The sequence below is a fragment of the Canis lupus genome, chromosome 6 (assembly GCF_048164855.1).
Source record: "Canis lupus baileyi chromosome 6, mCanLup2.hap1, whole genome shotgun sequence".
Lineage (NCBI taxonomy): Eukaryota > Metazoa > Chordata > Mammalia > Carnivora > Canidae > Canis > Canis lupus.
The window spans coordinates 79,539,271-79,553,970 of NC_132843.1; the positions used below are offsets into that span (position 1 = coordinate 79,539,271).

The following is a 14,700-nucleotide window of genomic DNA, read 5'->3' on the forward strand; positions in this document are numbered from 1 at the left end:
GGCTAATGAGAGGAGCTGGCCAGGCCAGCGGGGATCCAAGCGTGCGCCTCCAGACAGCAGCAGCACCTGGGAACATGTGAGAAATGCTAATTTCTGGGTCGTGCCCAGACCTATGGACTCAGAAACTCTCGGGGGGGGGGAGGGGGAGGGCAGCAACGTGTGCTTTAACAAGGCCTCCAGGGGACTGGGCATCTGTGATCTTGGGCGGGCAACTCTCTGCCCGTGTCCCGAAAGAGCAAAGCCGTGCGCCCTGATGTAGGCCATGGGAGAGGGGGCCGCGGTCCACCTCACAGGACAAAAGTCAACCAGGACAGACAGTCGTAAAAACCGAGGAACTGGAGCTAGTGCTGAGGAACAGAGGACACCTTGTCTCAACACCCAGGGACCATCAGGAAAGAGACGAAGTGGGGTGTCCTGTAAAGAGCCACAGGCACAGGGTGGCTTGGGCACAGCCACAGCGTCTCGGGCACGGGGGACGTTGGGCCTGCACTCCGGGGCTCAGAGCTCCATAAGCCTCCAAACTGCTCCTTATCACCACCTACATTGATGCCTTCATTTGACAAACATTAACGCGGCATCTACACTGCTCCAGGGTCTGTGGTAAGGTCTGGGACACGGCCCAGAGCTACCCTAGGGCGACAGCATCAGCTGATTAACCGCTTGTCCCAGAGCTCCAGGAGCCTCTCAGGCCTCATCTCTGATCCTCAAGGCCCCTTCCAGGCAGATGCTGGAACTCCCGAGGTGGAAACGTGCACGGCAAAGTGAACTCAGGGTCACACAGCTGATAGAGCATCCTGTGCTTGTCCCCACTGTGTCACAGTGTTTTCATAATAAGCTGAGCCCCGCTGTGAAGCTGGACCTCTCCCAACTACTCAAAGGCCATCAGGTGGACTTAGGATGATTTGGAGAAGGACTAAGAAGCCCTCTCTCGTGGAGCAGGGGTGGCGGCGGCATCTAGCCCGGGCTTATTGCCCCCAAACCAGAGGCCCTGAGAGGACAAGGCCTGGGTAGGACATGGAAGGGGATGTATGGCAAGCCACGTAGAGATGATGTGACATTTTCTCAATGCAGGGTACGAGTGCTACTGATACCAGAAACATCAGAGAGCTCTGCCCCTTGGGTGATTTTTCCAGAAATGGAGCTAGGATGCCACACTAAAACCACAAATATTTACTGAGCATTTACTATGGCAAGGCTGAGGCTAGTACAAACGAGGAGAAGGCTCCCTCCAGAAATGCTGGGGAGACGTCTAGTGGGGTGGGGCTGGGGCCCCAGAAGGGGCTGCCCCTGCCCTCGGGAAGTTTCCATCTCTGTGGGGAACCAGGACACACACAGGTGGAAAGGCAGCCTGGCAGTCAGGCACACCTGAGCCCTGATGTGGACTCGGCGATGAGAAGACTCTGGAGTGGACCTCGTAGGCGGCTGGAGAGCGTGCGGCAGGGCAGAGCAGAGCCAGAGCCTTGGTTTGAAATATGCGATGTTTAGGTCTGTGTCTCCAAAAAGCTGGCTCTCCGCCATTTCATGCGGTCCAACTTAACCCGGGCCCTTGGCTATTGCTGTCAGTGGTCTGCACCTGAACCTGCAGCCTGGGGAAGCCACTGTCGGGAACACCACAGTGAGCAGGTTTCAGGACGGCTAGTCTGGCAAAAGGGAGCAAAGCTCTGGATGGGGGAGCTTGGAGGAGAGAGGCAGTTCTGGGGGTCTCCTGCTGTGGGCCAGTGAGAGTGCTCATGGTCACGAGGAAGGCAGTGCCGTGAGGATGGAGCGGGTGTGAGAATTTTTATGTAAGAAGTTGGGGCAGCCCGGGGAGCTCAGCGGTTTAGCGCCGCCTTCAGCCCAGGGCGTGATCCTGGGGTCCCGGGATCGAATCCCACGTCGGGCTCCCTGCATGGAGCTTGCTTCTCCCTCTGCCTATGTCTCTGCCTCTCCCTCTGTCTCTCTCTCTCTCTCTGTGTCTCTCATGAATAAATAAATAAAATCTTAAAAAAAGAAGAAGAATTAGCTGGACTTTGGGAGAGATGGAGGCATCGATGGATAGAGACAGAAGGGAGGGAAGATGGATGCATGGATGGATGGATGCATGGACAGGCTCGCAGCATTCTCTTCCATTTTCCCAGCATCCGACATAGACATGAGAGATGGCGAGTGGGTGGGGAGCTTCCCCGCAGAAATAGGGCAGTTTGTCCTCAGTGCACAGCTAATTTATCTGTCTGGATGCAGACCCATGACCAGGGCGTCATCGCACCGAGCCTCTTCCCTCTGGCAGAGCTGCTCCACGGAGCGTTCTCCAAGTGGGCCCGGGGCTGCCTTGTTCTGCTTTGATGAGGCCGTGGCCGCTTGGGCATCCAGGGGGATTTCTGAGCCCCCAGCCCGGGGCCGCCAGCCTGCCCTGTGACCGCCCTCGGCCCATTGCCCACAGGATCTGCAGTGAGGATATTGAGTGCAGTGGGCTGACCATCCCCAAGGCTGTGCAGTACCTGAGCTCCCAGGACGAGAAGTACCAGGCCATCGGGGCCTATTACATCCAGCACACCTGTTTCCAGGACGAATCGGCCAAACAACAGGTAACTGCATACCTTCCTCCCCCGGAGGCCGGGGCAGGGACTGGGCCTGTCAGCCTGAGCCCATTTGGAAGGGTGGGGAGGGCAGTGGCAATTGCTCCCCTTCGCCCTGCCTGGCCGCCTGGGGCGAGGAGTCTGCTGGGCATTGCCTAAGATCACAGCTGGGCAGCTTAGCCCTCTAGCTGGGTGGACATTAGTCAGGCGTGTTTCCTCCACTGGTCGTGGAAGGAACAGCCGTGGGTTCAACAGAAATCCCCTTTCCCAACTGCCACCAGAGAATGTGACTACTTTCTACCCTTCAACTCCCTCCCCACCCCCTTTCCCTCTTTCTGTCTCGTCTCTCTGCCTCTCTGTCTCCCCCCTCCCTCTGCTCTCCATAGCTTGATCCTCTTTCGCACCCAGCACCCATGGGAGATCTCACCATCTCCCGAGTTTGGGTGGCGGGAAGGACACCTGTGGGGCTCCGCAGTGCAGCGCAAGGGTGTAGGGTCCTAGACGGGTTTCCTAGAGATTCCAGGATCCATCCGCATCAACGTTCCTGCCACAGGAGAGAGAGTTCCCGGGGGAGGGTCTGTCCTGCTTTAGGACTCTGACGCAGCTCTGTATGCATTCCCTCCCCTGGTCCTCGCCGCCGTGCTTCCGAGGAGGGAAGCGGGGCTCCGAGCAGAGGAGTGCCTTCCTGGGGTCTCCTGCGCGGACGTGGGGGAGCAAGCATCTGAGTCCATCTTGCCGTCTGGTCTGGTCGGTTGCCATTACGCCACGCTGTGTATTTATTTGGGTTGACTTGAATATTTCGGAACTGATGGTAGACTCCCGGGTCTGAGAAAAATCGCTTTGAGTAGAGTCCTTAGATCAGCCTCACGTCCTTGACCGGGCGAGGCGGCCCCCCTGTCCCAACAGGTGTATCAGCTGGGAGGCATCTGCAAGCTGGTGGACCTCCTCCGGAGCCCCAACCAGAACGTGCAGCAGGCTGCGGCTGGGGCCCTGCGTAACCTGGTGTTCCGGAGTGTCACGAACAAGCTGGAGACCCGGAGGCAGAGCGGGATCCGAGAGGCTGTCAGCCTCCTGAGGAGAACCGGGAGCACTGAGATCCAGAAACAACTGACCGGTAGGGAGCCCGAGGCCTGGAGGGCTGGCGGGGTTCCGGGGCCGCTGGCTGCAGCCCCCAGGTGGGGTGTGGGGCAGCCCCTCCAGGCTGGGCTGCAGAATCGGCCCTAGGCTAACACCCCGGGAGCCCCGCGTACCGGCCCCAGCCAGAATAGTGGTGTCCACATGGTGCGCACCCACGAGGGACCGAGATCTTTCTAAAGATAGAAGGCGAAGGGTGGAAGGCCAGGTCCAGGCAAGATCCAAACTCAGCGGAGCCTGCGATCTGCAGGTGAAGGGAGGAGGGGCGTCGATGAGACAGACTAACGGGGTCTCAAGCGCCTTCCCGTGCTCAGGCCGGGGCTCGAGAGACAGAAGGAGCTCTGAAGCCCTCAGACTGGACGGGGAAGAGGAGACCGTGCGTGGAGTGACATGAGAAGTATTTCTGGGGTGACTCTCAGGTGGAAACCAGAGAACATTAGGCAACTCTGAGTGCTCACATTCATATTAAGAGCCGTGGAGCAGTCAAGTGTGTCGGGATCACTTTCCATATTCCTAATTTTAACCTAGATAAAGAAGTCGAGGTGCTCCCCGCCCTCTAGAACCCGCAGTCTCCTTGGGACGCTGCTGGGAAGCAGGCTGAGGGGGCCAGATGTAGTAAAGCAGGCCCGCTTGGAGGGTGACCTTTCCGCAGGGCTCCGTTGCCGGAGCAGGCTGGGGAGGCACCCCGTTGCCTGGGCCCTTCCCGAGCCTGGCCTGTGTGGAGCTGACCGTCCCCACCCTGCAGGGCTGCTCTGGAACCTGTCGTCCACTGACGAGCTGAAGGAGGAGCTCATCGCCGACGCCCTGCCTGTGCTGGCCGACCGGGTCATCATCCCCTTCTCCGGCTGGTGTGACGGCAACAGCAACGTGACCCGGGAAATGGTGGACCCCGAAGTCTTCTTCAATGCCACCGGCTGCTTGAGGTGAGAGGAGAGCAGGTCCCCGGGGCTCTTTGTCCCCGGCCCTGGGCCTTTCCCAGGCCGCCCCATCTCGGCCAGGACTCAGCCTGGGCCGAGAGCATGCAAGGTGGGCTGGCCCACACTGGTCCTCATGGCAGACTCCAGGCGTCCCTGACCCCCCGATAAAGATCGGGACTCCGAACCCCCTTAAGGGACCACGGCCGACTTAGGTAGAAATCTGAGTGGAAATGCCAGATCTGAATCGCCAAACTGGTTCAACCATGTCCCCACCCCGCCCCCGTCCCCCCCAAAATGCCTTTCATGGACTGTCCTGAAGAGTGTTCTTTTGGGCAAAAGTCTGTGGATTGGCTCCTAATGAGTCACTTCCCAGCTGTGGTGCTAAAACCAGCTGCCATATTCATCGGCACGAAGGCGGCACTGCTCTGCGCAAAGTCTCCTGCGTCCCACGCGGGAGTGAGGCAAGGCCCCGGGCTGTTGGTGGAGGGACCCGGAGAGGGGTTAGAAGCTGGCTCGTGGGTGCCGGTGTGGAGGTGAAGCGGAGAATGGGTCCCCTGAAGGGCCACGCCTTGCTCTGATGGTGCTCCTGGTCCCCAGCTCCTGGGAGCCCCAGAATGAGGGCTGCAGTCGGCCTGGGCTCCTGTGGCTCAGCCTCCATCGGTGGCCTCCAGTGAGCAAAGCCAGGGGACTAAGGACTCAATGGGGCACCCGCACCAAGCGAATAGGCCCAGGCTGCTTGGGAAGGAGCCCACGGCTGGGACAGACCAGAGCTTCCATGGGGAAGCAGCACGTGGCCCCCACCCCTCGGCTCCATCCTGAGACCCGGCCCCTGGCCCAGGCACCCCCCAGCACTTCTCCTGCCCCCAGAGAGAAACTGGGCAGGCCGAAGCTTCCAGCCCCCGTTCAGCAGGTGCCCACAGGTGGGAGGACATGTGCCTTGGCCTGCCAGCTGCCCCGGAGCCCGTGACAGTCATAAAGTTCCAGGCCTGGGGCCCAGGTGGGCAGACAGGGGGGTGCGCAGAGCTGAGCTCAAATGAGAGCCCACCCAGCCTCAGGCAGGAAGGCGCCGCAGAACTGGCCGGATGACGTTCCCTTCCCTCGTCCTCGTTTCTCTGGCTTCCTCTTCTCCTCCCCAGCCTCCAGCCTCTCCCCATCCCCTCTGCCCCTGCGCCCCCACCTGCGTGCCCCCGACAAGCCTCCTCTCTACGCCCTCCCCTGCTCCCCTGCCTCCTCACACCCTCCCTGTTCTCTCCCCCAGGAACCTGAGCTCGGCCGATGCCGGCCGCCAGACCATGCGGAACTACACGGGGCTCATTGACTCCCTCATGGCCTACGTCCAGAACTGCGTGGCCGCCAGCCGCTGTGATGACAAGGTGAGCGCGCCCAGCTGGCACCCCACGCTGGTCCCGGGCCTCCGTCCTCCTCTCTGTCCCGAGCTCCCAGGCCCAGGGCCTCCCCCAGACCCGTGAGGGTGGCGCCCTGGACTCGCTCCTATCCCCAGCTCCACGAGGCAGGCCTGCACTGTCGGGGTCCTTAGGCACGGCCTGGTGACAGGACAGAGGCTCAGGGACTGGCCAGTGAGGGGGAGGGCTGGGTGCAGACAGCTCTGTTGGCCGGGGCACGGGGGGCAGGGGCAGGTCCCCGTCCCTCGCTTAGAGACACCCCCGTGACGTCTGTTTGTCCTTCTGTGCTGTCCTGCGCTTGGCGCACCCGGAGGTGACCGTGGTCCCAGCTGCCTCATGGGCTGCTTGAAGGGCTCAATGACGTAATAAGCAAAGCACGAAGAGGGCCGGGCACCGGGTGAGCTCTCTGCGACCTCCACGGCTCCCGTGGTCCTGAGGACCCACGCTCGTGCCCCCAGGGACCCTCCCTGCACTGGGGCTCTGGCCCCCCCACCGTTTCCCGCTGCCTCCCAAGGAGGCCATTGGCAAAGCCACCCTCCTGTCCCCTCTGGACTTCTGGACACACTGTCACAAAGAGACAGAAAGGAAAAACCACGAGGGAAGAGAAACTGAGGGCTGAGATGTTTGTAGCACGGCAGGACAGCGACTCGGGAGGACAGCGAGGTTCCGTGGTCCCCAGGTGACCGGGGACTGTCGGGGCATCACGGGCACTGGGTCCCGCACACGGTCTCCTTGTGGAGAGATTTTGTCTTTGCCTCCTCCACTGGAAGTGACAGCGGGGCCTCAGGAGAGACTCAGTCAGCAGCTCAGCCAGGTCCCGAGGGGCATCATGTTTTTCTGCTCTGGAAGCGACACCCCGTGTCCTGTGTAACCCGGACCCTGCAGCCCTGAGCCCCTCAAGCCCTAGCGGGGCCAGGCATCACTGGGATGGGGGGTCTGCTGGCCCAAGCCTCAGCCTGTCCCCAGGGGACAAATGGGTCGGGATCCCAAGTCTCACAGCCCGTGCGGACGTGGGGTAGGTCAGGCACCTGTGGTTTGGGGAGCTGAGGACCAGCCAGCCGTGAAAGGGGAATCACAGGGACATGGGGGCTCCAGGGCTTTGGAGCCTAAATACGTCAAGGCCAGTCCTGGGATACCTGCCGGGACAGGTGTGTTCTCAGGAGCCCGGCCCGACCGCCGGCACAGTGGCTGTAGCGGTAGAAGCAGTGGCCGCTGCCAGTCGTGTCCTACTATGTGCTGCCCCATGGCGGGCGCTTCCAGGCGCTTCTGATCTGCCCAGTAGCCCAGTGAAGTAGGTGCTACAGTCCTGTTTTACGACTGAGAACCCGGGGCCGGGAGGGGAAGCAAGCCACGCAAGCTCCCCCGGCTGGGAAATGATAGAACTGGATTCAAATCCAGGCTCGGGGACGTCCGGGGGGTCGCTGCAGACGGTGGCGGCTGCCCGTGCCCGTCCCTCCTGGGGCCCCTGGCTCGTTGGCTCGGGCAGGCGTGCGCCCGGGAAGCCCTCCGGGCAGGGCCAGGCTCAGCCGCCCTGCTTCTGCTTGGCCCCTAGTCCGTGGAGAACTGCATGTGCATCCTGCACAACCTCTCCTACCGCCTGGACGCGGAGGTGCCCACGCGCTACCGCCAGCTGGAGTACAACGCGCGCAACGCCTACACGGAGAAGTCCTCCACCGGCTGCTTCAGCAACAAGAGCGATAAGATGATGGTGAGCACGGCCCACTCGCGGAGCCAGGGCCCCTGCCCGCCACGCACCCCGCTGGCCCGCTGCCCGGCCCACCCTTTCCCCTCTGTCCCCATGCCCACCCCTGAAGCCTGAACGCAGCCAGAGGGCCCAAGCGCAGGCCAGAGCCCGAGCCCCGGGCGGCTCTGCTCTCTGGGAGCTGGGGACTGGCCTTCCGTCCTGCACACAGGGGGGATCTGTGCTCTCCACGCTCTGGGAGCTCCGACCACTCAGAGATCAAAAGCTCCAGCCCCCTGTTTGCAGAGCTTTCCCCTCTTACCGCGTGCTTGGCAAGTCTGGCCTGGCCTCCCCACGACCCGGGAAGGTTTGGGCTAGCCAGCCCTCCGAGCCCCCCAGCCCGGTTGCCACCAACTCCCAAGCCTCCCAGGTTCCCCCCCAGAAGCAGGAGGGGGCTGTGGAGGCAGGGTCAGGCTCCCCCCACTGGGTGCAGCTGTGGAAACTGGGCCCAGGACCCGGGTGGGTCAGGCTCGGGATCTGACTCCGGGAGGGGAGGAAGCACTGCGGTATGAGACCCAAAAGCCGCCCGGAAGGTCTGGGCAGAGCTGGCCTGTGGCACCCGTCCCGGGATCCCGAGATGGTCTCTGCCCCCCTCAGAGACAGCCCCGCTCACTTCTGCGGAGCCTCCCATCAGAAGCAGCACCCTGAGGTGGGGGGCACCCAGATGCTCCCTGCTGACCTGCCCTCTGTCCCCAGAACAACAACTACGACTGCCCCCTCCCGGAGGAAGAGGCCAACCCCAAGGGCAGCAGCTGGCTGTACCATTCGGATGCCATCCGCACCTACCTGAACCTCATGGGCAAGAGCAAGAAAGACGCCACCTTGGAGGCCTGCGCCGGCGCCCTGCAGAACCTGACGGCCAGCAAGGGGCTGGTGAGGAGCGGCCTCCTCCCTCCCGCCCGCCGCGCCCCCATCGCTCCAGCCAAGGCCTGGCTCGCCTCCCTTCTCTGCCCTCCCACAAGCGTGTCCAGGGTCTGAGTCCTGTCGGACACCCGTGGGCTTCGGAGCTCGCTCCTACAGACACGCACAGAGGCAGCGTCACATGTGCTGGGGGGAGCGATGAGGAAGGAGAAGCGGCCCAGGCCCCTCTAGGAACTCGCAGGCGGGGGCTGGGGGGGGACCCACACCGGTGGGATTCCCTATGTGCCCGCAGAGTCCCCTGTGCCTCGTGACTCCCGACCCCGCGCTGGGCCCTGCCTGGGGAGGGGGGCGGGGACATGGGGATGGAGCATATATTTGTGGCAGGAGGGGTCTCCCGTGTGTGGAACCGACAGAGGGGAGATGGAGGGTTGGGGGCATGGGCAGGTCTAAGGAAAGCCGGGCCGACTCAGTAGATGGAGAGGCCAAATCGAGTCTGGAGGACCTGGCGGGCGGCGTGGCACGGAGCACAGGGGCCCGCTGCGGTCTGCAAGCGTTCGGGTGGGGAGGCAGCCGGCAATCCCTCCTCAGGAACTTTCCTGACTATGAGAGGATGCGGCTGGGGGTCTGCAAGAACTGCAGGCCAGTCTGGGAGCAGGTGACCGCCAGGGTGGCTTTGTCGCTAGAGACACAGATGAGCGGACCTGCTTGCAGGGGGCCCTGGGCTGTAGCTGCACCTGCGCCTCCCCTCCCCTTCGGGCCTTAGAGATGTGGGGCGTCCCGGGCATCCATGAGAGAGGAGCCCCCCCAGAAGAGGGTCCATCCTGGGTGGGACCCAACACATAACGTATTGGGTTCTACCGAGGCGTGGAAGCCGAAGGGTGGTCGGTGCCCCCTTAACTGACAAACACCACGGATGCGTGAGTGGACCGGCTGGGAACCGTCAGGGAGGCGGGCTGGCTTCCTGGGTGGGCAGCGGCATCTGCCCAGGCATCAGGGCCGCTGCAGCGAGGGGCCCGAGACGTGGCTCTCATCACCCTCTGGGCCCCAGGCGGGTCTGGGAGTAGAGGTCAAGGTCAGGAAGGTGGTGCATTTTTGCCCGGGAGCTCCGTTGGCTCCTGGGGCGCCAGCACATCTGTCTGTCTTTGCCCGTGCTTCCAACACGAAAGAGAAAAAGGTGCTGGGGCTCCCTTGTTTGGGATTTCCGGGCCCAGTTCCACCGCGGCCCCCGGGGAGCCCCAGGCGGGGAAGGCCCTCACCCGGCCCTTCTTTCTCAGATGTCCAGTGGCATGAGCCAGCTGATCGGGCTCAAGGAGAAAGGCCTGCCCCAGATCGCTCGCCTCCTGCAATCAGGCAACTCTGATGTGGTGCGGTCTGGAGCCTCCCTCCTGAGCAACATGTCCCGCCACCCCGTGCTGCACAGAGCGATGGGTAAGTGCCCCCCCCAGCCCCAGACCGCCGCGTGCCCCTGGGGCCTCCAGCTAGGACTTGGCAGACGCGCCACTTTCCAGAGCCGGCTGCAAGGCCACCCTCTCAGCCCACCCGAGGGCGGGCATTCCACGACAGAGGCTGGGAGGCAGCAAGGGCAGGTCACCCCGAGATGGGGAGCAGGTGTGCAGAGGTCGCAGCTGGGTCCCCCCCTGCGTTGCTGCTCTGAGGGGTCCCCTTTCCAGGACCCTGGCAAGGACAGTCGGGGACTGTGGCCCCAGGGGGAGCCCCTCGGCCCCTCCGTCCCTGGGCCCTCTGACCCCGTGCCCTCTGCTCCTTTCTCTCTCAGGGAACCAGGTATTCCCCGAGGTGACCAGGCTCCTCACCAGTCACACTGGGAACACCAGCAACTCGGAAGACATCCTGTCCTCGGCCTGCTACACGGTGAGGAACCTGATGGCCTCCCAGCCGCAGATGGCCAAGCAGTACTTCACCAGCAGCATGGTCAACAACATCATCAACCTGTGCCGCAGCAGGTGGGCCGGGAAGGGGCTGGCCTCCTGCCCACACACCTCCACCCCACCCTGCCCGCTCCCCAGGCAAAGCAGGCAGCTCCCTGAGAAGGCCCGGGCGGGGGGGGGGGGGCCAGGGGAGCAGCAGCGCCTCGTGCAGACAGGGGGAGGCTTGGACGCAGAGAAGGTCCAGAAGCCAAGAGCACTGCGGGGCGGAGTCCAGCAGCCAGGCCTCCGGGCTGCGCAGAGGAGACAGAGGCAGTGCATCCTCAGCTGCGGGCCACACGGGAAGGTCCCCAGAGGGTCAGCAGGAGACACGGAGCAGCGGACCCCGCTGGGTGGGAACTTTTTTCTGCTCCGTGAGGCTTCTTCCTCCCAGGACGAGGGCCGGGGGACCAGAATGGGGGGCACTTCCCCCTCACGGCCCCCGAGACAATCCTAAGGTACTTCTAAGTGGGCAGGGCCACAGGGTCGTGCCCAGGGTACAGAGTGACCGGCCCAGTGGGGCTCCTCTCTCATGCATGCCCGGGGCCGCCCCACATCTCTAAGGCCCGAAGGGGAGGGGAGGAGGCAGGAGGGTGCTCATTCTCATGCCTCCCCAAGTCTCACCCCACAAATGAACTTCCCGCCTGCCCAGTGCCTCACCCAAGGCTGCGGAAGCTGCCCGCCTCCTCCTGTCTGACATGTGGTCCAGCAAGGAACTGCAGGGTGTCCTCAGACAGGTAAGGGCCCGCGCCGTCCCACCGTCCCACCATCCCACCGCGCACCACCCTCCACCCCTGCCCCCTGCCCCGAAGGCTCTCCTGCGCACCCCCTGCGCTGAAGCAAAGCCAGTGGGGCGAGAAGAGGGAGGCAGCATGGCCAGCCTGCCCCCGGGGGAGCCTGCGCAACAATGAACGTGATCACACTCTGAACAAGTCTCTGGGCTGGAATCCCGGGAGGCTGCTGGGCACGCGGAGGGCAGAGGGAATCAAGGAAGTGTGCGAGGGGCCCGGGGTAGGATCCTTTAGGAGCAAACTGAAAAGTGGGGGAACAAAAGGCACAGAATTCACCCGAGGGCCTGGTGTAGCTGCACAGGTCAGTGTGGGCCAGAGCCCGGGGGCCCTGGGGGGGTTGAAGTAGAGAGTTTCATGATTAAAGCAAACCTGGAAGCCCCCCTGGTCGGCAGGGACAGTCAGAGGGACTGGGAGGTGCCCGGCGCAAGCCTGGAGACGCTGTGGCCACACTGCAGAAACGGGTGGGTGTCGGAGAGGCCGGGTAGCCCTGTGGGAAGAGGGAGAGCAGTCCCGATATCAGGAGTCCGAAGGGATGGGACTGGGTGCGGGTGCGGGTGCGGGACCCGAGGAGAGAGGCCAGGCTGCCACGCAGGCAGGAGCGCTGGGCGGGCGAAGCCACGGGAGCGGCAGGCCCATCACGGGGCACAGGTGTGGGGTCGCCCGGGGGAATAGGGCAGAAGCAGGACAGGAGCCTCCTCTGGGGCCAGGGAGCCGGAGGGGCTGTGCAAGGTGGCCAGGAGGGGCCCGAAGCCCATGGGGGGCAGCACTGGAGAGTGGGCGGCAGCTCCAGGGCTGCTGAGGCCGCAGGGAGGACCCAGACGCGGGGATCCCAAAGCGCCGCCTGTGAGGGCCCTGCTGGCGACTCGAGGGGAGCCCTGGGGCCCCTGCATGGGCGAGGAGGGGTGGGGAGGATGGAACAAGGCAGAGCTGCGCCCCTCAGTTTGGCCCAGGAAGGAGGAAGACAAAGGGATGGGGAAGAAAAGAGCCCTGTTCCATGGCAGAGGGGACCCAGGCGTGTTTGTCGTGGGATGCGGAGGAGTGGACAGAGCAGGAGACGGTGAAGGGGCAGCGGGAGGACGAGGAGACCACAGGACCCAGGGGGCGCAGGGGGTAGAGGGAGATGTGGGGACAGCCGCCCTGCAGGGAGGAGACTGGAGGGAGGCCCGTGGAGGTCAGAGTCGACGGGCACGTCGGAAGGCCCGGGCCGGGGGGAACCCTGTCCCCTGGTGGACAACGTAGCGCTCCTCCCCGGCCCCCCACCCGCCTGCAGCCGCCCGGGAGACACAGCGGAAGGGAGGCGGGGGAGGACCCTGGTGAGAAGGCCCTAAGCCCTTCCATGGGGTCCAGAAGGTTCGGCCCACCCGGGGATCCCGAGACCACACCCAAGGCGAGGCACGCGGACAGTCCCCTGCCTAGTTAGCACCCTTCCGGACGGAGCCAGCAGGAACCAGCTCGCCATTGGGCCCCCACGGCTCCCCGACACCTGACAGCGGGGCTGCCTGCGCCCGGGCTCCACCTCCGTCGAGTCCTGTCAGCCGCAGCAGGTGGGGGGGGGTGACCCTCTAGAGAAGCCGCCGGTGGCTTCTGTGCACCCTGCAGAGTAGGAGTTTGCCGTGATGAGGGAGTCACGCAGGAGCGCCCGGGACCCAGGAACGCGCACCTGGGCTCCCTCCACCGAGTCCAGGCAAACAGGAGCGAGCAAGCATGGGCGGCGGAGAAACCAGCACCGTGTGGTGCACGCCCCGACCCAGCGGGCCGCGGGCTCCCAGGCACCCGGGATCTGGATCCCTCATGTTCCCACAGGCCGGACTGAGGGCGGGCTGCCACCAGGGGCCCCTTCCGCTGTCCTCGTTCACTGCAAAGCACTTATTGAGCGCCTGCTGTATGCTGGGAGAGGCCACAGAAACGAGATCGTGTCACTCCTCCGCAGGCGCGCAGGGCTGGCGGGGCCGAAGGGGGGAGGACAGGCAGGCAAGGGGAGCCCAGGGAGCCCACGCGCCCGGCAGCTTCCCAGGGCCGGCACCCCGCCGCTGCGGCGAGTGAGAAACGCTGGACCGGACGCGTCCTCCCTGCCAAGGGCTCTTGTCAAGATGGGAAAGGAAAGCAAAACCCCGGACGGGGAGAGTCAGAGGGAGACAAACAAACAGCTTTTCTAATGTGCTTGTGGGTATCGTAGTGTTTAAAGAGTAATGACCGTGAGCTTGAAGCCCGCGTGCCTCCACTAGGATTTTTGCGGGTGCGCGTGGGAACCGCAGAGGCGCTGCTGGAGGCCCAGACGCACTTCACTACCCGGGGGAGCCGGGGCCTTGGTGGTGGCTGGTTAGGCCGGGCTTAGCCCTGACACACGTGTGCAAGGCACCCTGGGAGGGCAGTCGCCGGCCCCGCGGGAAGTCCCACCGTTTCATCCTAGAGCATGTCATGCAGCTGCTGTTTCTGCCCCCCCCCACCCCCACCCCGCAGCAAGGCCTGGATAGGAACATGCTGGGGGCCTTAACCGGACCCAACAGCCTCAGGAACTTCACCTCCCGATTCTAAGGGGCCGCCGAGCAAGTACAGATTGCAGGTAAGAATCGGCTCCCCCCAGGGCAGAGGCACCTCCCGGACACCCGAGGGCGAGGCGGGGCCTGCGCTCCCTGGGGACAGCCCGGCCACAGCTGACACAGGGCCTGTGAGGACAGCCGTATAGACCACTTGGCAAGGGTGCCGTGGGCCGTCCCAACCACAGGCCATTAGGGGAGTGCAACGTCCTGAGAGCGTCAGCAGGCCAGACGTCTGCACAGAACTCCTAGGTACAGCTGTGTAGGTTGTGCACTGCACAACCTGGGAGGTGCCGTTCCAGCTTTGCACACCTACTGCTCACTTCCTTATCCTTTTTATGATTCACTTTCCAGTCCACACAGGGCTAACGTGGATAAGCTTGTTTCCAGCTGCTGATTGCAGGGGCCGAAAGCTCCGAACCGGTGCCTACGACAAAGGCCTATGCAAGCCCTAGCTTTCATTAGAATCGCCTGGGATGCTCCCTAAAGTGCACACTCCGGGCCCCGACCCCAGCCGTTGTGACTCGGTGGCTCTGGAGTGGAAAGTGCATCCTTAGACTACAGCACCCAGAGCGTTTCTGATGCGGGTGACATCATCAGGCTTCTCTAGAGGGTCACCAGAGATGTGACCTGGTGTGGAGCCATCTGCGGAGAGCCAGGCGTGAGGACAGGGTCGTCCCCTGAGCTGAAGGGGGCTCTCTGCCAGCACCCCGGCACCTGCGGAGGGTCCTGGTGGGGGAGAGGGCTGTGAGTTTGACGCAGATGAAGATAAATAAGATGTCAGACACCTTCTCCTGGCAGGTGCGGGTGGAGGGGGTGGCAGGATGGGCCAGACCTAC

General features: G+C 63.7%; 1 protein-coding gene across 1 annotated transcript in view; it reads left to right on the forward strand.

Annotated features, from left to right (window-relative positions):
• Positions 1–14,700, forward strand: part of PKP1 (plakophilin 1) — a 45,781-nt gene that overhangs the window by 28,482 nt on the left and 2,599 nt on the right. The window contains exons 4-13 of the mRNA XM_072831372.1: positions 2,420–2,564; positions 3,462–3,669; positions 4,435–4,612; positions 5,865–5,979; positions 7,562–7,717; positions 8,447–8,623; positions 9,886–10,039; positions 10,386–10,572; positions 11,186–11,270; positions 13,785–13,887. Coding sequence (XP_072687473.1) covers positions 2,420–2,564; positions 3,462–3,669; positions 4,435–4,612; positions 5,865–5,979; positions 7,562–7,717; positions 8,447–8,623; positions 9,886–10,039; positions 10,386–10,572; positions 11,186–11,270; positions 13,785–13,859 — 1,480 coding nt within the window. The 3' untranslated portion in view covers positions 13,860–13,887. The remainder of the gene's footprint in view (positions 1–2,419; positions 2,565–3,461; positions 3,670–4,434; positions 4,613–5,864; positions 5,980–7,561; positions 7,718–8,446; positions 8,624–9,885; positions 10,040–10,385; positions 10,573–11,185; positions 11,271–13,784; positions 13,888–14,700) is intronic.